The sequence below is a fragment of the Podarcis muralis genome, chromosome 13 (assembly GCF_964188315.1).
Source record: "Podarcis muralis chromosome 13, rPodMur119.hap1.1, whole genome shotgun sequence".
Taxonomy (NCBI): domain Eukaryota; kingdom Metazoa; phylum Chordata; class Lepidosauria; order Squamata; family Lacertidae; genus Podarcis; species Podarcis muralis.
Window position 1 is genome coordinate 7,343,366 of NC_135667.1, and position 18,192 is coordinate 7,361,557.

At 48.1% G+C, this 18,192-nt stretch overlaps 1 protein-coding gene across 1 annotated transcript; it reads right to left on the reverse strand.

Moving 5' to 3' along the window:
- Nucleotides 1–4,013: 4,013 nt before the first annotated feature.
- LRP10 (LDL receptor related protein 10) lies at nucleotides 4,014–16,930 on the reverse strand. Its single transcript, XM_028702426.2, has 7 exons — nucleotides 16,392–16,930; nucleotides 14,116–14,154; nucleotides 12,135–12,267; nucleotides 11,800–11,990; nucleotides 10,085–10,940; nucleotides 7,924–8,053; nucleotides 4,014–6,719 (listed from the first exon to the last, which is right to left on the reverse strand). Exons 1-7 carry the CDS (start codon nucleotides 16,456–16,458, stop codon nucleotides 6,132–6,134), a joined length of 2,004 nt encoding a protein of 667 aa, XP_028558259.2. The 5' UTR covers nucleotides 16,459–16,930; the 3' UTR covers nucleotides 4,014–6,131.
- Between the last annotated feature and the right edge of the window lie 1,262 nt (nucleotides 16,931–18,192).

The window sequence follows — 18,192 nt, forward strand, 5'->3', positions numbered from 1 at the left end:
TGGAAAGACGGTGAATGTTAGGTGGATAAATGAATATTCAAAATAGTCACGGGAGGAAGAAAGAGTAAACAAAGTAATTGGGTGGAGAATGAAACCAAGAGGGGGTGGGGGGCTGTGGAGCATCCATTGGTGAATGGTTTTCGCCTAGGAAGGGGATGGGCAGAGATGAGAGAGAGCGCACAGGAGAGACTCTCTCCCTCTTTAATGATGCTGAATTAGCTGCTCAGCCTAATTAGGCAGGGGGGAGGGAATTATACAGTTAGTCACGGGTGGGAGGATGCTAATTAGGCATAATTAATGCCTGCCATAGGGTGAGAGAAGGGAGCCCCCCTGGGAGACACTGGAAACAAGGCTGAGGCTGGCTGGGCCTGTGGGGACCCTCTGCGGGAAAGCGCCCCCTCCTGCATGCTGATTCTGCTCTTTTTGTGCTTAGAGGTTGAGGCATCCAAATGACAGCACACCTGGTCGCTCTGCAAGGCCAGGTTCAGCATCCTTGCGCTTTCGGCCTCTCTCTCTCTCTCTCTCTCATACATTCAGCCTCAGCTGCAATCAGCGAGGCGTCCTCCTTGCCCTAATTGCAGCCCGGGGAGGATTTGAACTCATGGCCTTTCTGATCCTTAGGAGGCAGTTTCCATGCTGCTGGCAGGGCAACAGACTGGAGCCATTAGAGGCGAGGGCGGCGGTAGAGAAAGGGACGAACTCTGGGCCTCTATTTTCCATCTGTGTTAATGAATCCAGAATGACCACCCGTTTAGCACAGCAGTGCGGCATGTGGAAAGCTTTCTGTGCGAACAAGGCCACCGATGCAGCCTGGATTATATTAGCCCGCAAAGCGAAGCTACCCCTCAACCTTATGACTGGAAATAAATAGTTTTTTTACAGAGTTGCTGGGATTTCCCTGTTTATTGGTGCCTGGCAGCTATGCCAGCTGCAGTTATGTCCCAAACAGGCCCAGGCAGTCGCTGAAGTGGCTACAAACCCCCTTACCCACAAGAACTTTTAGTCTGGGGGAAAAGGGTATTAAGGGATAATCTTGGTGAAGGATTATTTGCAAATAAAATAGCCTGTGCTGTTGGCTGTTGGTAGTTGATCATTTCCCCTCATGCTGTTTTCTTTGCAAACCTTCCCAGGTAACAGAAGTTGGTGATCTGTATGCCAACCTTTTGTTTGTAGTACTGAATTTACTGCATGCTGCTTAGTTAAATCAATCTGAAGTGTGTGTAGATACGTTTGTTAGAAGAGTTGGGAAGGAACATCAAGAGGCCATGCAAGGGCATAATAATAATAAATTATTATTTACACCACGCCCATCTGGCTGGGTTTCCCCAGCCACTCTGGGCGGCTTCCAGCAAAATATTAAAAATACGATAAAACAACAAACATTAAAAACTTCCCTAAACAGGGCTGCCTTCAGATGTCTTCTAAAAGTTAGAGTTGCTCATTTCCTTGACATTAGATTGGAGGGCGTTCCACAGGGCGGGTGCCACCACCGAGAAGGCCCTCTGCCTGGTTCCCTGTAGCTTTGCTTCTCACAGTGAGGGAACTGCCAGAAGGCCCTCGGTGCTGGACCTCAGCGTCCGGGCAGAACAATAGGGGTGGAGACGCTCCTTCAGGTATACTGGACCGAGGCCGTTTAGGGCTTTCAAGGTCAGCACCAACACTTTGAATTGTGCTCGGAAACTGGGAGCCAGTGTAGGTCTTTCAGGACCAGCATATATAGCCTCACGCGGCTACTCCCAGTCACCAGTCTAGCTGCTGTAGGCTTCAATCACCAGCTTCTTCAGAGCCTTCACAGCTTGACTTGTGCTAACTGCAACAAGCAGAGGGCACTGCCACAGACACTTTCTTGATTTACCTGCACCAGGCAACACATCTCCCTCTTCCCGCTTTTAGAACTGCGTGGGTCCACTGGCTGAGTTATCTTCACAGCAGCTCAACAAAGGCACTGTTTTTGTCAGTTATGTCTCACATACAGGAAACTGAGACTCTGAGCGAAGACGACTCCGAGCCATCCGTGGCTTGTTTCCATAGCGAAGGCTTTGGGGCTGCTGTTCTTACAGACTGATGGAGCAATCTGTAAGAACAAAGGGTCCCAATGTATTTTTACCCACATACAGTGGTACCTCAGGTTACATATGCTTCAGGTTACATACGCTTCAGGTTACAGACTCTACTAACCCAGAAATAGTGTTTCAGGTTAAGAACTTTGCTTCAGGATGAGAACAGAAATCGTGCTCCGGCAGTGCGGCAGCAGCAGTGGGAGGCCCCATTAGCTAAAGTGGTGCTTCAGGTTAAGAACAGTTTCAGGTTAAGTATGGACCTCTGGAACGAATTAAGTACTTAACCCGAGGTACCACTGTATGTCTTTGCCAAGTATCCTGGGATAACGTCAAGCCATTCATTCTTTCTGTGGCTCCCCACATTTCTTCTCTTAATTCTGCACGACGTTGGGGGGGGGGGGACTGACTGGCAGGGACTGTTGGGAATTGTAGTTCCCAAAACATCTCAAGGGCACCAGCTTGGGAAAGGCTGGTTTACACAATCTGCTAACCCTGGGATGAGAGAAACACAACCTTGATCATGGCTAGAGGCGTAGACTCTCCAATTTGGGACTCGCCCTCATAAGCACGTCAGAGGCAGACCAGAGTTGAAGTACCGTATTTTTAGCTCTATAAGACTCACTTTTTCCCTCCTAAAAAGTAAGGGGAAATGTGTGTGCATCTTATGGAGTGAATGCAGGATGCGCAACTATCCCAGAAGCCAGAACAGCAAGAGGGATCGCTGCTTTCGCTGCGCAGCGATCCCTCTTGTTGTTCTGGCTTCTGAGATTCAGAATATTTTTTTTCTTGTTTTCCTCCTCCAAAAACTAGGTGCGTCTTATGGAGCGAAAAATATGGTAATTGCTACAACTGACCGTAGAAACAGCTTTAGGCAAATGGGTCTCTCCCTCATCACATCTAACGAAACCTACAAGCCTTTTTTGGCAGCCGGTTAATTAGTTGGCTCAGAAACAGAAAGACCGGTGTGGGAATCCACCTTACAGTTCAAAATCTCTCTTTTTAATTCTTAGCAAAAAACTCGAAAAGGCAACAGGAGGTGAAATAACAAAACAGCGCGGCCCCAGTTAGTGGTCACAGCTCAACGGACTAAAATACACAGTGCAAATATTTGCTCATCTAGAACTCGACGTTGTCAGTTATCCACACACACCTACCCAGATAGGGGAGAGAACAGAACGAGACAGCAGTAAAACATGAACTCCTGGCTTCCATTAAATGTCGCCACTGATTTCTCCGAGAAGCATCTCTTGTCAGCAAATAAGAATAAATTATATATAATTTATATATGTATATATATCTATATATCTCACACGCATACATACTTGTGCCAGCAGCTAACAAAGCCAGGGGAACCAATGCACCGTGGGTCCATTTCAATGGGGCTTGAACATCTCACCTAACTCTTTTTAAAAAGGGGGGAAACAGGGAATTTGTGGCCTTCCAGAGGTTGCTACACAGCAGCTCCCATTATCCCCGTGTACTGACTGTGCTGGCTTAGGGATGATGGGAGTCGCAGCCCCACTTCCCATCCTTGCTGGGGAAGGAGTTCAAGGCCCAGGGGGGCCAGGAGAGGTACAGTAATAGCTGCCAACTGCAGAGGCCCCCCACCTCTGCCCTGGTTTGCTTCGTCTGAGTCACGTGGAGCGCCCATAGATTGTGCGATTAAGAAGGCACCGGTTTAGTGAAATCCTGTTAGGAGGTTTCTTTACCTGACAGGATTGCAGCGTATCGTTTTGATTTGGAATGTTCTGCAGACTTTCTAATCTGGTGGGGCTCCCACCTCACCCCCCCCGTTTGCATATCAACAGCTGGATCAACAATAGTAGTAGTAGTAGTAGTAGTAGTAGTAGAAGAAGAAGAAGAAGAAGAAGAAGAAGAAGAAGAATCCATCATCGTCATTGCATCTGAGCCTGTTATTGCCAAAATGAATTGAAAAACAACAATGAAAACCTGTTTTCTTTCACCTCTATAAAGCTTTATACAGACATAGCTTAGCCTTGCTACTGGGTTTCAGCAGCACGGCCACCACATACCCTGTGGTAGGGGGTAAGGAACCTGCGATTCCTCAGACGCTGCTGGACTACAACTCCCATGAGTGCCCCAACTTCTGTCTAAGATAGTTGGGGTGCTGGGAGTTGGAGTCCAACAATATTTGGAGGCTCAGAGGTTCCCCAGCTCCAATTCACACCTAATGGGCAAGAGGCAACAGAGTGCGAGAGAAATTCCACTTCGGAAATGTGGGCTCTCCTTCCTCTCTTGCCCCTTCAGCCCCTCCTGAAACCCTCAAATTATGCTCCAGAAGGCAAGGGGACCCCCTGAAGAAGATCTGGAGGCAGCAGAGGAGAAACCAGAAACATTCTTGCGCAAAGCTGGTATCTTTTGCACAAATGGGCAGATAACATTGGAAGTCACCCACAACGTACTTTTGAAAATGTTTTTCGAATATTGTCAGTTAAATTATTATTGTTGTTGTTTTTAAAAATAGACATACAAAGATCTGGGCAAAGACTCAATGCAGATATTACCCTTTTATGCTCTTTTTTAAACACCTGTCTAAGAAAGATGCCTAAGAATGAGCCACTTTTTAAAAAAATCAGGTAGAATTAAAGAGTTGTTAACTGTTCTAACGTCATGTTTAGAAAAACATCTCTTCATGCTCTGACTGGCTTGAATGAAGCCTTAGCTTCATCTTTAAAAAATAGTACTCTTTATATTAAATAGCCAGAGATAACCTTTACCTCTTAAAATTTAATTTTTATCATCATTTATACCAAGTTATGTTAATTTATTGGGTCTTTGGATCCATGCATTATTTTCTGTGCTTTTGGTCACCGCCAAAGAAATAATCTGCAATGATCATGACTAAAAATCTTCAGTGATCACTGCTCTCAAGGAGTGTTTTCTTTAAAAAAATAAATCCTTCATACAAATTTTCCTTATTTAAAGCTGTTCAGATATTCCATGTGCAAAATTTAACTTCTTTCATTTTCTGTGTTTTTTCAAAAAATAGCTTACTTACAAAACATTTAATCAATAAAAGGAAGAAAATATTGTCCATCCTTTTCCTTGCCTAAGGCTGCAATTCTATCTCTATACCAGGGAGTTAAGTCCATTTGAACAAATTTGGGATTTACTCCTGAGTAAACATACATAGGGAGTGCACGGTCAAAATGTTGTTTTGCAACTACTGCAGAAGAATTTAAGCTGAGTTGCTGACTTCAGCCTTTCCTCCTTCTTTTAATCTTTCCACAACTCCACAATAATAATTTTCTAGTCCACCCGAATCACGTGATTTTTTCCCTCTCTGCTGTGGCATTGCAAAATTAGGATTGGGGTCCCACCAATTTAGTCACTGCTTTTAAGGGTTACAGTACCTGTAAGGGTTACTTCTGACTACTACATAGCTCTCCTTCCTTCAGGCAGACATATCTGAGCTTCTCCCTGCAGAAGCATATTTCATTTCCTCCTCCTCACTTTCCAAGAACATTTCTTAAAATGTCAAGTGCATGTACTCCTATCACTTCTTCCACACAAGCCGCGATTTCAGCACCGACTGAAACAAAACCCGCGGCAGGCAGCTCTCAGAAGATGGAGGTGTCAAGATAACTGGGTGGCCCCTAGGGATTTGTTTTCTCTCCTCTCGTTGCGCAGAACTAGAAACAGCGATGGTATACCAGATCAGAATCTCTCCCCTTTAAAGAACCCCGATTTACGTGGCACACAAGCATCGCTCCCCTGTTCCGCTGAGCTGGTATTTGAATCCTCAAAGTGACTGGGGAAAGAGAGGTGTCACGGTGGCCCCTATTCTCTTGCTCAAACGCCAAGCATGGAAAATAACATTTAAGAACTTTCTTTCTTTTTTTTAACTGCCATACACTGCCATCCTTTCCCATACACCACAAAATATACCTTTAGGGAAGCGGGAAGGGAAGGGATTGCTGGTGGGTTGTGGGGGAGAGGTGGAAAAAAATCTGCTTCTGCTGTTGTGCATAAGTAACCCTGTGTGCAGTTCTTAAAAGGCAACGTCCAGTGTTTGGGTAAGAGAGTCCGGATGCTGCTGCAGAAGGCCGCTCAGGTCAGAAGGGGCTCGTCGTCCGCAGCCCAGTCGGCAGACGCACTTCCGCTCTCGGAGTCGGGCACGGTGAGGGACACCAGAAGGACATCATCCTCGTCTTCGGGGGACGGAGGGGCGCTGAGGGGATTGCCTGCCTCCACAGAGCACGGCAGCACAGGGGAGAACAGCCGTACGCGGAGAGAGCGCATCATCCCAGAGAACCGCGGGGTGGGAGGGGGCGGGGACTGGGGCTCTGGCGCAGGCTCGGCAGGCGGGGGCGGGGCCTTCTGGGGAAGAGGCGGGGCTTGTTCTTCCAGCTGGCCAGAAGTTGTGTTTTCCTCTCCGGGTAGTGGCTCAGGCAGGGTATCCGGAGCGGAGTGTGACGAAGAGGTGGTTGTGGTGGTGGTGGTGGTGGTGGCAGCAGCGGCAGAAGTGGAGGTGGTTGGAGCAGGCCGAGGCAGCAGTCCCAACCGCCTCATGCGCCTCGCCAAGCGGCGCAGGAAGCGGCTGCGATGCGGGCGGCGGTTCCCACCAGCGGCAGGGGCGGCGGCTGAGTCGTGGCGGAACATATGCAGCAGAGACCTCAAGTTCCCCAGCACTGAATTCTGAAACGAAAGAGCAGAGGGAGGGGTGGTGAGGAATTAGGACAGACCGAAAACCAAACACCTGGCAGGGAGAGTCCCTCAAGAAATCCCAGGAGGGCGTATTTATCCATTCATTAATTTATTACCTTTGCAACCTGCCCGTCCCACTCCCCAAAGCAGCCCAGTGTGGCAAACATGTCAAAACAGTACAATCTAAACTAGAAAAGGTTTTTGAAACATCAAAAACGCAAATCTGGAAGACACTAAAAACAATTGCATTCCCTCACAGTTACTAATTTCAACATTTTCAGTAGCCGTCATCAGTCAAATGCCTGGGTAAGCAGGGATGTCATAAAAATTTATCCTGAAGGACAGTAATGAGGGAGACAGGTGCACCTCACCATTGAGGGCATCACACAAATGCAGAGCCACCACCCAAAAGTCCCTGTCATGGGTCAACGCCATCCAGGCAGCAGCCAGAGGTGGTAACATTAACAGGGCCTCCCCTGCCAATCATAGGCCTGAGATGGTGAATATGTTGGGAAGACTCCAGTAAGGTATTTTCGCTCTCCTTCTACAGATGCATGCCCTACAGTTCCTTTGCTGGGCACACCTATTATTCAGGTCTTCGCATCTTCACTTGCAATGGTCCCAGAGTTTTCAGAGTCCTCTTCAGAACTGAGTGATATGGGAGGCTGCAATACTGACGTTCACTGCAGGCCCTCAATATGGCGAGAGCTACTTGACACAGCCTCGCCTGAGTGCTCTTGCTGCCTATTGCTCCTGAAAACTTCTGGCTCAGAGTCCCCAGACTTCTGCCTCAAAGACACGGCTTCCTAAGAACGAATGGCATCTTAATATGAGGGCCATTTCCCAGCTGTGGTTATAATTGGCCCAAGCCATATGGATATCCCATCGTACAAGCAATGGAGCTTACAGAGAGGCATCTGTGCATTTTGCAATCCCTGTGGCAGCCAAGTAGCCAGAATAATGTAACATCTTAGACCTCAGAGACAATTTCAGGAAGGGAACCTTGCCCGGCTATGTGGGGAGTCAAGACATAGGGAACCCGTAGGACTCTTTCTGGTAGGGTGGACAAACAAAATGCTTTCTCACACACACAAAAATGAAGTGAGCGTTTCTCACACACACAAAAATGAAGAGAGTGGGGCCTGTATATTTTGCCTCATACCTCAGGTTCTACAAATGTTAGAAATTTGCTGACCTGATGAGGGTGCTCCGTGGGGAAGCCTTCGACGGGCGGGATGACGCCGCGAGCAATGAGTTGCCCGTAGGAAGGCGGCGCCTGCCGTTGCACCAGCCGGGCCTCCATCCGCGACAAGGGGGATAAGATACTGTGGGGAGAAAGAGACACACACAAAGTGTGAGATGAAAGCTGTACCCGTCACCCTCTCCATCCCTCCATAACATTCTTTTCTTATCCCTCCTCAACTCTCCCTCTCTCTTTCTGAGTGGAAGTTTCTAATTTCAACTTCCTTTCACTTCATAAGAACAGACGATGCGCCCTGCTGGATCTGGTTGGGGGCCTGTCCAGCCCAACATCCTGTTCCTACAAGCGGCCAACCCAATGTCCACAAAAAGGAACAGGGTGCAACAGCACTCTCCCCAAATGCAGTTCCCATTGCCTCCGGCCATGCAGGTGGAGCATAGCCCCTGTGGCTATCAGCCATTGATAGTGTTATCCTCCACAAATTTGTCCGATCCTCATTTAAATCTGTCCAAGTTGGGGGTCCTCACTGCTTCTCATGGGAACCGATTCCATAGTTTTAACTATGCCCTGTGAGAAGAAATGCTTTATTTTGCCTTTCCCGAATCTTCCAACATCCAGTTCCGTTGGGTGCCCCCCACTTAATTTTCATCGCCCACATTTTCCAGCTCTACAGTATCTCCTGTTAAAACGGCAACATTCTTTATAGGGATCCAGGCAGAGGGCCTTCTTGGTAGTGGCACCTGCCCTGTGGAATGCCCTCCCAGCAAATGTCAAGGCAATGAACAACTATTTTACTTTTAAAAGACAACTGAACTGCTTAGGGAAGTTTTTAATGTCTGATGCTGTATTGTTTTTAATATTCAGTTGGAAGCTGCCCAGAGTGGCTGGGGAAACCCAGCCAGATGGGGGGTGGGGTATAAATAAATTATTATTATTATTATTATTATTATTATTATTATTATTAGGCAATAGCTGCACCCACAGCGGCTAGGCCACTGGTTCACCATGTCCACCGGGCTCCTCTTTCAGCTGCCGCCCACAGCAGCCATCCCATCAGGCTACAGGAACAGAGGGATAAGATGGCAGGATCTTGCTATCACGTCTACTGAGAAAGGCCAGCAGCTTTCCTTGAACCGTCCAGCAGGCTGTTACAAAAGCTCTGTCATTTAAGACAGAGTTTGCTTTTTTCTTTTTCCCTCCGGATCCTTTCTTCCTTTCATGTTATACCTTTTGGACTGTAAGCCTGAGGGCAGGGACTGTCTTATCATGGACATTTGTAAGCTGCTCTAGGAGCCTACTTCTGGCTGAAGCAGGGTGGATAAAAATCAAGGATTTTAAAAATAAAATTAAAAAATCAGATTTTTAAAAGAAAAATGCTTTTGGAGAAAAAATCTTTGTAAGGATAGTTAACTATAGCCTAAATGCTATTCATCAGGAAATTAGGATTTGTTTTACGTTTTTCATGTGTGGTAGGTGTTACCACACATGAAAAATTTAGAAAGAATTGTTTAACAACATCAGTTAACAAACATGGATACATATGCTATAATGTTATTGTTTTAGTTAATAAATTGTTTAAATTGTTATTAAGGAAATTATTATTTTCCTCCTTCCACTAAAGTACAGCAGAAAAGTTGTCCCAATATAAACAGTTAACTTATTAAACCTCACAATAATTTCATAGTTATCTATGTATTTCTAATAGTATAACCAAATCTGTAATTTTTGATATAACTGTAAAAACAACTCTGAAAACTTATTATTCAAAAAATGAAACTTTCATCTGCATGTAAGTATTAAGATTATTCCAGCAAGAATGAATCTTTCTGTAAAAAAATGATTTAAATCAAGTCTTACTGACTAGTAATTTAGATTGATTTGATTTAAATTAAATCCACCCTGGGGTGAAGAGGAGGGTATTTAAGCAAATAAAACAGATTTCTATACACCAGGGTACCACGATCACTGCACAGTACTTCCTGGGGACATCTGTCTTCCCTCTCTGTATGGCTCCATTCCTATACTTCCCACCAGTCTTCCCAGTCCTGCCCCCCCCCCCCCCCCCAGTTTCCATCGCTCTCCCCATTTTTGATATCTCATGTGCACATTCCCTAAGCCCCAGCCTTGCCCATCGCTGCCCAGCTGCTCCTCTCACCCAAACTCGTGGCTGCGGAGGGCATACAGTCGGCAGGTGCAGCCCAGCGCAATCACCAAGAGAAGGCCGCACACCAGGCTGCCGATGACGGCCGCCGTCACCACTTTCCGCGGGAGGACGTAGGAGCAGTCCGCCTCGTCGGAGGCGTCAATGCAGTCCGCCTGCCCGTCGCACACCCAGCTCTCGTAGATGCAGCGCCCATCCCGGCACCGGAAGTTGCCCGGCTGGCACGAATAGCAATGGCGCTCGTCCGCAGCGTCGGCGCAGAAAGTCTGGTAGTTGCAGCGGTCGGCCGGCCCGTAGCAGCCGGCTCCGCCGATCCCGCGCCCCCCGCAGGGGTACTGCCCCACCGGGCAGCCTTTGCAGCCGTCCTCATCGGCACCGCTGGCGCAGTCCCAGAACCCATCGCAGCGCTCGGCGGCGCTGTAGCAAGTGGCCCCCTCGCCGTCGCCTCCGCCGCAGGGGAAATCCCACGGGACGCAGAAGCCCCGCACGTGGTAGGTGGCGTTGAAGCCGCGGCCGGATGTTCCCGGCACCGCCTCGTAGGACACCCACGCACGGCTGGAAGGCGAGTCCACGGCGACCACTTTCTTGTTGCTGGTGTAGTCGAGGTTGCGCAGCAAGCGGGGGCGCGGCACGGATCCGGGCGCCCCCTCGTACACCCTCAGGGAGTCCCCGACGCCCAGGCTGAGGGCGGTGAAGCGGATGCTCAGAGGCCGGCTGTCGTGGGCGTCGAGGGCCCACTGGCAATGCGCGGCGCCCAGGTAGGAGTCGGAGGCGAAGCCGGGCGAGAAAAAGATGCCATAGAAGTTGTCCAGGGTGAGGTTGCAGGGAAAGACGGGTGGCCTGCTGGCTTCTGGAGCAGAGAAAAGGAGTGAGGAAAGGGGTGTGGAAAAGACAGAATGAAGCTGTCAGAGGGGACTGATAGGAACCCAAAAGAGGCATGGAATGGGCAGAGTCAATAATACACAGATTAGTATTCCATCAGCTTTGGAGATGTGTGTTGGTAGTAACAACAACAACAACAGCATATTTATACCATGCCCATCTGGCTGGGTTTCCCTGCCACTCTGGGAGGCTCCCAAAATATCAAAAACACAATAAAGCATCAAACATTTAAAACTTCCCTAAACAGGGCTGCCTTCAGATGTCTTCTAAAAGTCAGATAGCTGCTTATTTCCTTGACATCTGATTGGAGGGCGTCCCACAGGGCGGGCGCCACCACCGAGAAGGCCCTCTGCCCGGTTCCCTGTAGCTGCACTTCTCACAGTGAGGGAACCGCCAGAAGGCCCTCGGTGTCTGGGCTGAACGATGGGGGTGGAGACGCTCCTTCGGGTATACTGGGCCTTTGAGGCCCTTTAGGGCTTTAAAGGTCAGCACCAACAGATGAATTGTGCTCAGAAATGGCAGAGATGGAGGTTCCCTTCAGTTGTGGTTTCTCTCACTTTCTGATTTTTTCAGCCTTGAGATTTTCTTTCCTCATTCCCAAATCAGTTTGTGGTGGTTGTTTTTTAAATAAGGAAGAAGGGCGAACCACACTTTATATGAAAAATAGCACCCCACCCATGATAAGGAGGGAAAGGAGGTCCATGTATACATGCATGTGTGTAGAAGGAGATGGATAATTAGAAACAATAATCAGGGAGGGAAATTGATGAGGAGAGAAGTTTCCCTTTTCTTCCCATAATGCACCAGGGCTGTGGATTCTGCCGTACCTCTCTCATATTTCAGCTGAAACCCATCTCCTGTCATGAACTTCCAGTTGTAACTAAGGGTCACGTTGCCTCCCTTTATCCGGAGGGGCTCAGGAGTGTGGTAGCCACAGATTTTCCAAGGGGACGAAGGGAGCGAGGCTGACTGGATGATCAGCATCTCCGAGGTACAGGAGAGATGAAAGTGCTGGAACCTGTGGAAGGAAAAGAGAAAGAGATCGAGAGAGATCATGTATGCATGCCAACTTTTGCTTCTATGTGGCGCTCCCCAGGAAATCTGAAGGATACGCTCATGTGAGGTTGGTTTCCGGGCCCAACTAAAAGTGCTCCCTTCTCACCTGATACTGATGATCTCCTCAGGGTCGGCCAGAATGACCCAGCTACAACTGCTGTATGTCGTCCCTTGGGAAGAAGGGCTACGGATCTGGCCCTGCGGCTCCATCCGGACATCAGGGTAGCCTTGACAGACAGCTGTGGAAGGAAGGGGAAGGTCAATGAAGCAACGTTGAGCCCCTTCCTCATACTTCCAGCTCCTTCTGACTTTCTTTTATGGTTCCCCTTCGTAATACAGTGGTACCTCGGTTTTTGAACGTCTCAGAAGCCAAACGTTTCGGCTTCTGAACGCCGAAAACCCAGAAACAACTGCTTCGGTTTTCGAACGCTTTTCAGAAGCCGAATGTGCCACAATACGGCTTCCGTACTGAGTTTCCCAGAAGCAAATGCTTCCGGAAATGGCATGCTTCGGTTTTTGAATGTTTCGGAAGTCAAATGGTCTTCTGGAGCGGATTATGTTCGAAAACCGAGGTATCAAGATCTTTCTAGGCACCATGGTCATTTCAGGAGTCTCTCCCTTGCTGTCACTTATCCCTGAAATAGCTACCCGCCCCCCTGCTCAGTGCCCTCCTCAGTCCTTTCCTTCTCCTTCTGAGCCTTTGTCATGGCATCCTGGTTCTCCAAACCCAATGCGGAGATAGCCAGCTATTTTTGGACAGCAACTTGCATCACCCCTTACAAGTGCTGTATTGGCTATTGGCTACCCTTGCCTTCCCCTCAGGGGTGGTGAATGTGTGACACCCCAAATATTGACGGACTGTAATTCTCCTCATCCCTGATCAGGAGCCATGCTGGCTGCGGCTGAGGGGAGCTGGAGCCCCACAAAGTCTGAAGGGCCACAGGAATCTTATTTCTAGCAAACTACTATTTAGGCGGCTGCATACAAATAAAACTAGGCCGCAATACGAGCCTGCTGGATCAGGGCAATGTCCTATCTGGTCCAGCATCCTTTTGTGGGAAATCCACAAGCAGGATTCGAACACAAGAGCATTTTCTCCTCCTGAGGTTTCTAGCAACTGGCGTTCAGAAGCATCACTGCCTATAACCACAGAGGCAAAGAACAGCCATTACAGCTAGCAGCTACTGATAGACCTTGTCGTGCCTGATCCCTTTCTAAAGCCTCACAAGATGGTCATCACTGCCTCCTGTGGGAGCAAATCCTAGTTTAATTATGCACTGGTTGAAGAATTGCTTCATTTTATCTGTCTGAAATCTTCCAACATTCAACTTTGTTGGATGTCTGTGACTTTTCCCAAAGAGGACTTTAAGGGAGGGAGGAATAGTTTTAAAAGTCATGTGTCTGTGTCCCAATTTGACCCATTTACATGGTTTTGTATGCACTGTGGTGTTTTAATCATTGCGACTTGCAGTTATCTTTATCGATCGTAGTTTAGTAATTATTTATTGCAATTGTTAAGGGTGAATCTCTTGTTTAACAATGATTTGCTGATGTTTTGAGAGTTGGTTTTATTGTGTACTATGACCAACAGACAATTCAACATGACTTTATCTGATATAAGTCGTTCCATCTGAAAGTTAATAATAATAATAATAATAATAATAAATTTTATTTATATCCCGCCCTCCCCAGCCGAAGCCGGGCTCAGGGCGGCTAACAACACTAAAACAGTACAACATTATAAATACATTCTAAAAATTAATTACGACTTTATTACGACTTTTTGTATTGGATCAGATAAGGTGTGTGCTGTTTGTTGCGTATTTTGTTACTGTGAACCGCCTTGGGTATCGTAATATAGAAAGGCATTATACAAATTAAAAATGAAATGAAAATGAGGGGGGGACTTTTCTCCATCTCCTTTTCTCTAGGACATGCATAATTTTATAAATTTTCTATCATGTCTCCACTCACTCACTAAGATTCCAATGCTACAGCCTTTCCGCAAATATCAAATATCAGCAATACCCCCCTCCTCAGCACCCACCTTCCCTCTCTGCCCCATGCCTCTCTACCCCCCAACTCACCCGTGTGTGAGGAGTTGCTCTCAGTGAGCTGAATCCCACCTAAGGAATAGAAAGGAAAGAGAAAGTCAAATTCCAGACAGGCTGTCTGTGTTAAGTCTGCTTATCGGGAAAACACACAAACGAAGGACTTCCTGGTATGTTGAAGGAGCACATTCATTGTGGCCTAAGCCTCCATTAGGTTGGAGTGCACTTTGGCAGAGTTCAGCTGGAAGATAAATACTCATGCATGGCAACAACAACAAACAATACCTTGCCAGCACAGAACGGTTGCCGATTTGCTACCCAGCCATGTGGCTACTCTTCGTATATAAAGCCCTCAGTAGCTTGGGAATAACATACCTGCAATATGTTTACAAGGGGTTTTACTTCTTTATATGTCCACTTGGCCACTTCAGTCTGGGGAACTGTTATAGGTGCCACATATTGTTTGTTCCACATTGAAAAGAAATCAGTATTATAGTGTGGCAATAGCCACACTTTGGAACGGCTCAGGACCGCAATACCTCAAGGATTGCCTCTTTTCATATGAACCTGGGATCATCTTCTGAGGCCCTTCTTTGTGTGTCTCCTCAAGAGGTCTGGAGGGTGGCAACATGAGAACGGGGCCTTCTCTGCAGTGGCTCCCCGTTTGTGGGATGCTCTCCCCAGAGAAGTTCGCCTGACGCTTTCATTACACATCTTTAGGTGCCAGGCAAAAATGTTCCTTTTTAACCAGGCCTTTGGTTGATGCGATTTACATCCTATGCCCTTTTAAAATGTGTTTTTTTTTGGGGGGGGGGGGGCTACTTTTATTTTTATTAGGTATTTTGTGGTTTTATATCTTGATTTTATTCTGTGAACAGCCCTGAGATCCCCAAGCATAGCGCAGTATATAAATTCAATAAATAAATAAAATAAAATAGTAATAATATCAACTCCCTGCCCATTGATACCAGACAAGCACCTTTGCTATATTCTTGCTATATGCCTGCTAAAATAATTTTGTTTAGGCAAGCCTATCCTGACAGGCAGAAGAACAATGACATGTGTTTTAATGTGGTTTGTAGCTGATCATTGATTTTAATTATCTCTGAATGTTTTACTTGAGATTCCTGCATTGCAGGGTGTTGGATTAGATGACCTGGGGGGGGGGGGGGAATCTCTTCCAACTCTATTTATTCTATGAAATACTTGTTTTTATCTTTTTTTTTAAAGACTGATAACTTCTTTTTGTAAACTGCTTTGAGGCTGGTTTGTCGTTGTTGCTATATAAAGCAGTCTATAAATTCTATGAACTAAATACACAAAACCCCTTATAAACAGAAAGGTGAATAGCCTGTTAAAAAGAAGATAAGAACAGAGCAACCCTTTGCAATAAATATATATATATATTTTCCTGGACTACGGCGACTCTGAGGTCAGCAGCAGAGTGCCCCGCAATCTTGCGTGTCTTCCAGAGTTTTCAGAACACTGACATATTTTGATGTCAGATTTCTCTCACATTAGAGAACCAGAGAGGAAAACAAGGCCTTTGACAGGTTGCCTGCAGGAAATAGAAGAGATTCAGAGCAGGTTTGACCTGGTGCATGACTCAGAGCACATTCTGCTCACCATGTTTTAAGAGACTGAAGCTCAAAACAACTAGAGGCACTAGGTTGGGGAAGACGGGCAGGAAGGCTATTAGGCCGAACTCCACAGTCTCAGGTTTCCTCCATCAGGTATAAACCGGAATGCATGCAAGGGGAATGCTTAAACTCCCACCAGTCATGGCAAGGCTCCCTGTATCCCATCCATCAAGGAAGCTTCCTCCTCACCTGGGCTGATACCAGGTCTATTGGGAGAAAAGGACTCTCAGATGCAATATGGGTCCAATGACCCATAACTGCAAAAAGTATTGTGCTGACCCCTTTTTTTTCTTCCAGACCTGAGGTTAATGTTGACACCAGTGGATAGGCCATCACCACACTTCGCTTGGGTTTAGAGACCAAACTCTACAGGTGTGCCTTTGAATGGGCAGATCTCTGCCCCCACGCCTGCCCCACCCAAAATGTGGGGTGCTGCAAAGGACGACCTTTGACCCTCCAGGCTTTGCTGGACCACAACTGCCATCATCTCTGACCACTGGATATGCTGGTCGGAACTGATGGGAACCGGAGCCCCGGCATATCTTGGGGAGGGGGCACAGACTGAGCCCTCCCCCATCGCCATCATTTCAGCAACTGGGCACCATATGAAAAGGGGCGCTTGTGCCCCCAATGGAAAGCCGACCCCGCGCCCAACGCGCCCCTCTCTCTTACCCAGGAGGAGCGCCAGGAGGAAGCCCCGGGCGAGCCCCGAAGGCGTCGGCATCTTGGGGGCCCCCATCGCCCGATTCCCCGTCCTCTCCGGCGCCTCTTGGGTTCCCACGCGTCGTGGCCCCGGAGGAGGAAGCCAGATCTCCAGGCTGGTCGGTGGATCCTTCCTTGGGGATGGTGGAGAGGAGATAATCCCCCCCTCCCAAAAAAGGAAGAGACTCCCCCGAATCTGCGACGGAAGCCGGCCGCTTTCACTTTCTCGCGCCTTTGACCTCTACGCCTCCATCCCCGGCCCCTTTGCCAAGTCAGCGCTGCTGGTGGCCCATCGCCGCGTCCTCGGGCCTCGTGGCGCCCCGTTCCGCCGACTCCTCCCCGGGGGTTTCTTGTTTTTCGGGGGTGTTTTTTTCCGGGCGCTGCAGAGGACGCGTCCCCGCCGCCCTCCTCTCCGCCCCGAATGTTTGCAAACTTTTGTTTCCTCCTTCCACTTCCTGCCTTTGCAACTTTCTCAGCCCGTGGCGGGGAGGAGCGCGGGGTGGGTGGGGGGGTTGGAGAGGTGGAGGGGCGAGCCACGTGACCTCTTCCTTCCTGACCCTCCCCTTTCCTCATTCCTGTTTTCACACGCACACCCATCCTCCTCCTCTTTTTAACTACTTCGTGGCACTGCCAGCAATTTTTGCATTTAATTCTTCCACTCCCCCCACCGGTGGGTAGGTGGGGAAGACTCAAAAAAGGAAAAAGAGAGGGAGAGACTCTCCCGACCTGAAAACGAAGCACGACCCACAAAAAGCAATGGGGGGGGGCATTAAACCGGAGTGACACCGGTGTTTACATGAAAACCTGATCTTTCAAACAATTCCCACCTCCCTCCTTCTGAATCCTTCCCATCGGAAAGGATCGAGCGGAAGAGTCAGCGCCCCTTTTTGTGATCCTGCTTGCCCTGGGGAGAATAAATGCCATTTCACACACCCCCCCCACCAAATTGTCCGAAGTTATGTGGGTCTGTCCTTTTAAGAGTGGGCGCTCCTAATCCCCACCTCCTCCCCTTCCCGGACTCCGCCGTTGGCCAGCGTTTGGCGCCATCTAGCGTCTCCGGCGCGATTCTGCAAGCCGGGACAAGAAGGGGAGCCAAGCGCCACCCAGGCCTTAAATTGCAGGTTTCAAATTTGCTTGCTCAGGCTGCCGCTTGCATTCCTCCCCCATCGCCCCCGTTCCCTATTGCCAGCTTTAACCCTTTTTGCGAAGAGTTGCATCTCATCCATCATTGTCTCTCCCCAGCTGTTTCGCCCTTCTTTTTTCTTCCTTCTTCTGCCTGCCCCAGAATAATCAGGATGATTAATATATAGTTTTACTGAATGCAAGCAGGCAACAGAGTGTGCTAACACATTCCTGCTAACATCGGAAGCAGGGAGCGCATTTATGTCCCAACTAGCTTCTAGCACTCTGGCCCTCCTAGGCAGTTTGATGACCAAAACAGCAGCAGCAACGAAACCCAGTGGTACTAACCTGTCACAGTGGCATGTGCAAAACTAAAACAGGCCCTCACCAAAACCAATAGGTAAATATTCCACTATTATCTATACTAGCTTGCCATGATACCTCAGGGTATTATGTGCAGAGTCTAGAATCTAATCTACAGTGCGCAGGATTTCCCCCCTAACCAGAACTCATGAATGTACTTGGTAAGGGATTGTTTATGGATAATGCTAATTTTCACTTATTTTATAGATTGACTGGGCAACTGCCATTTAGCAGGGACTTCCTAGGGGGCCAAAGAGGGTGGGTACCAAGTAGCTGGGATTTTTCA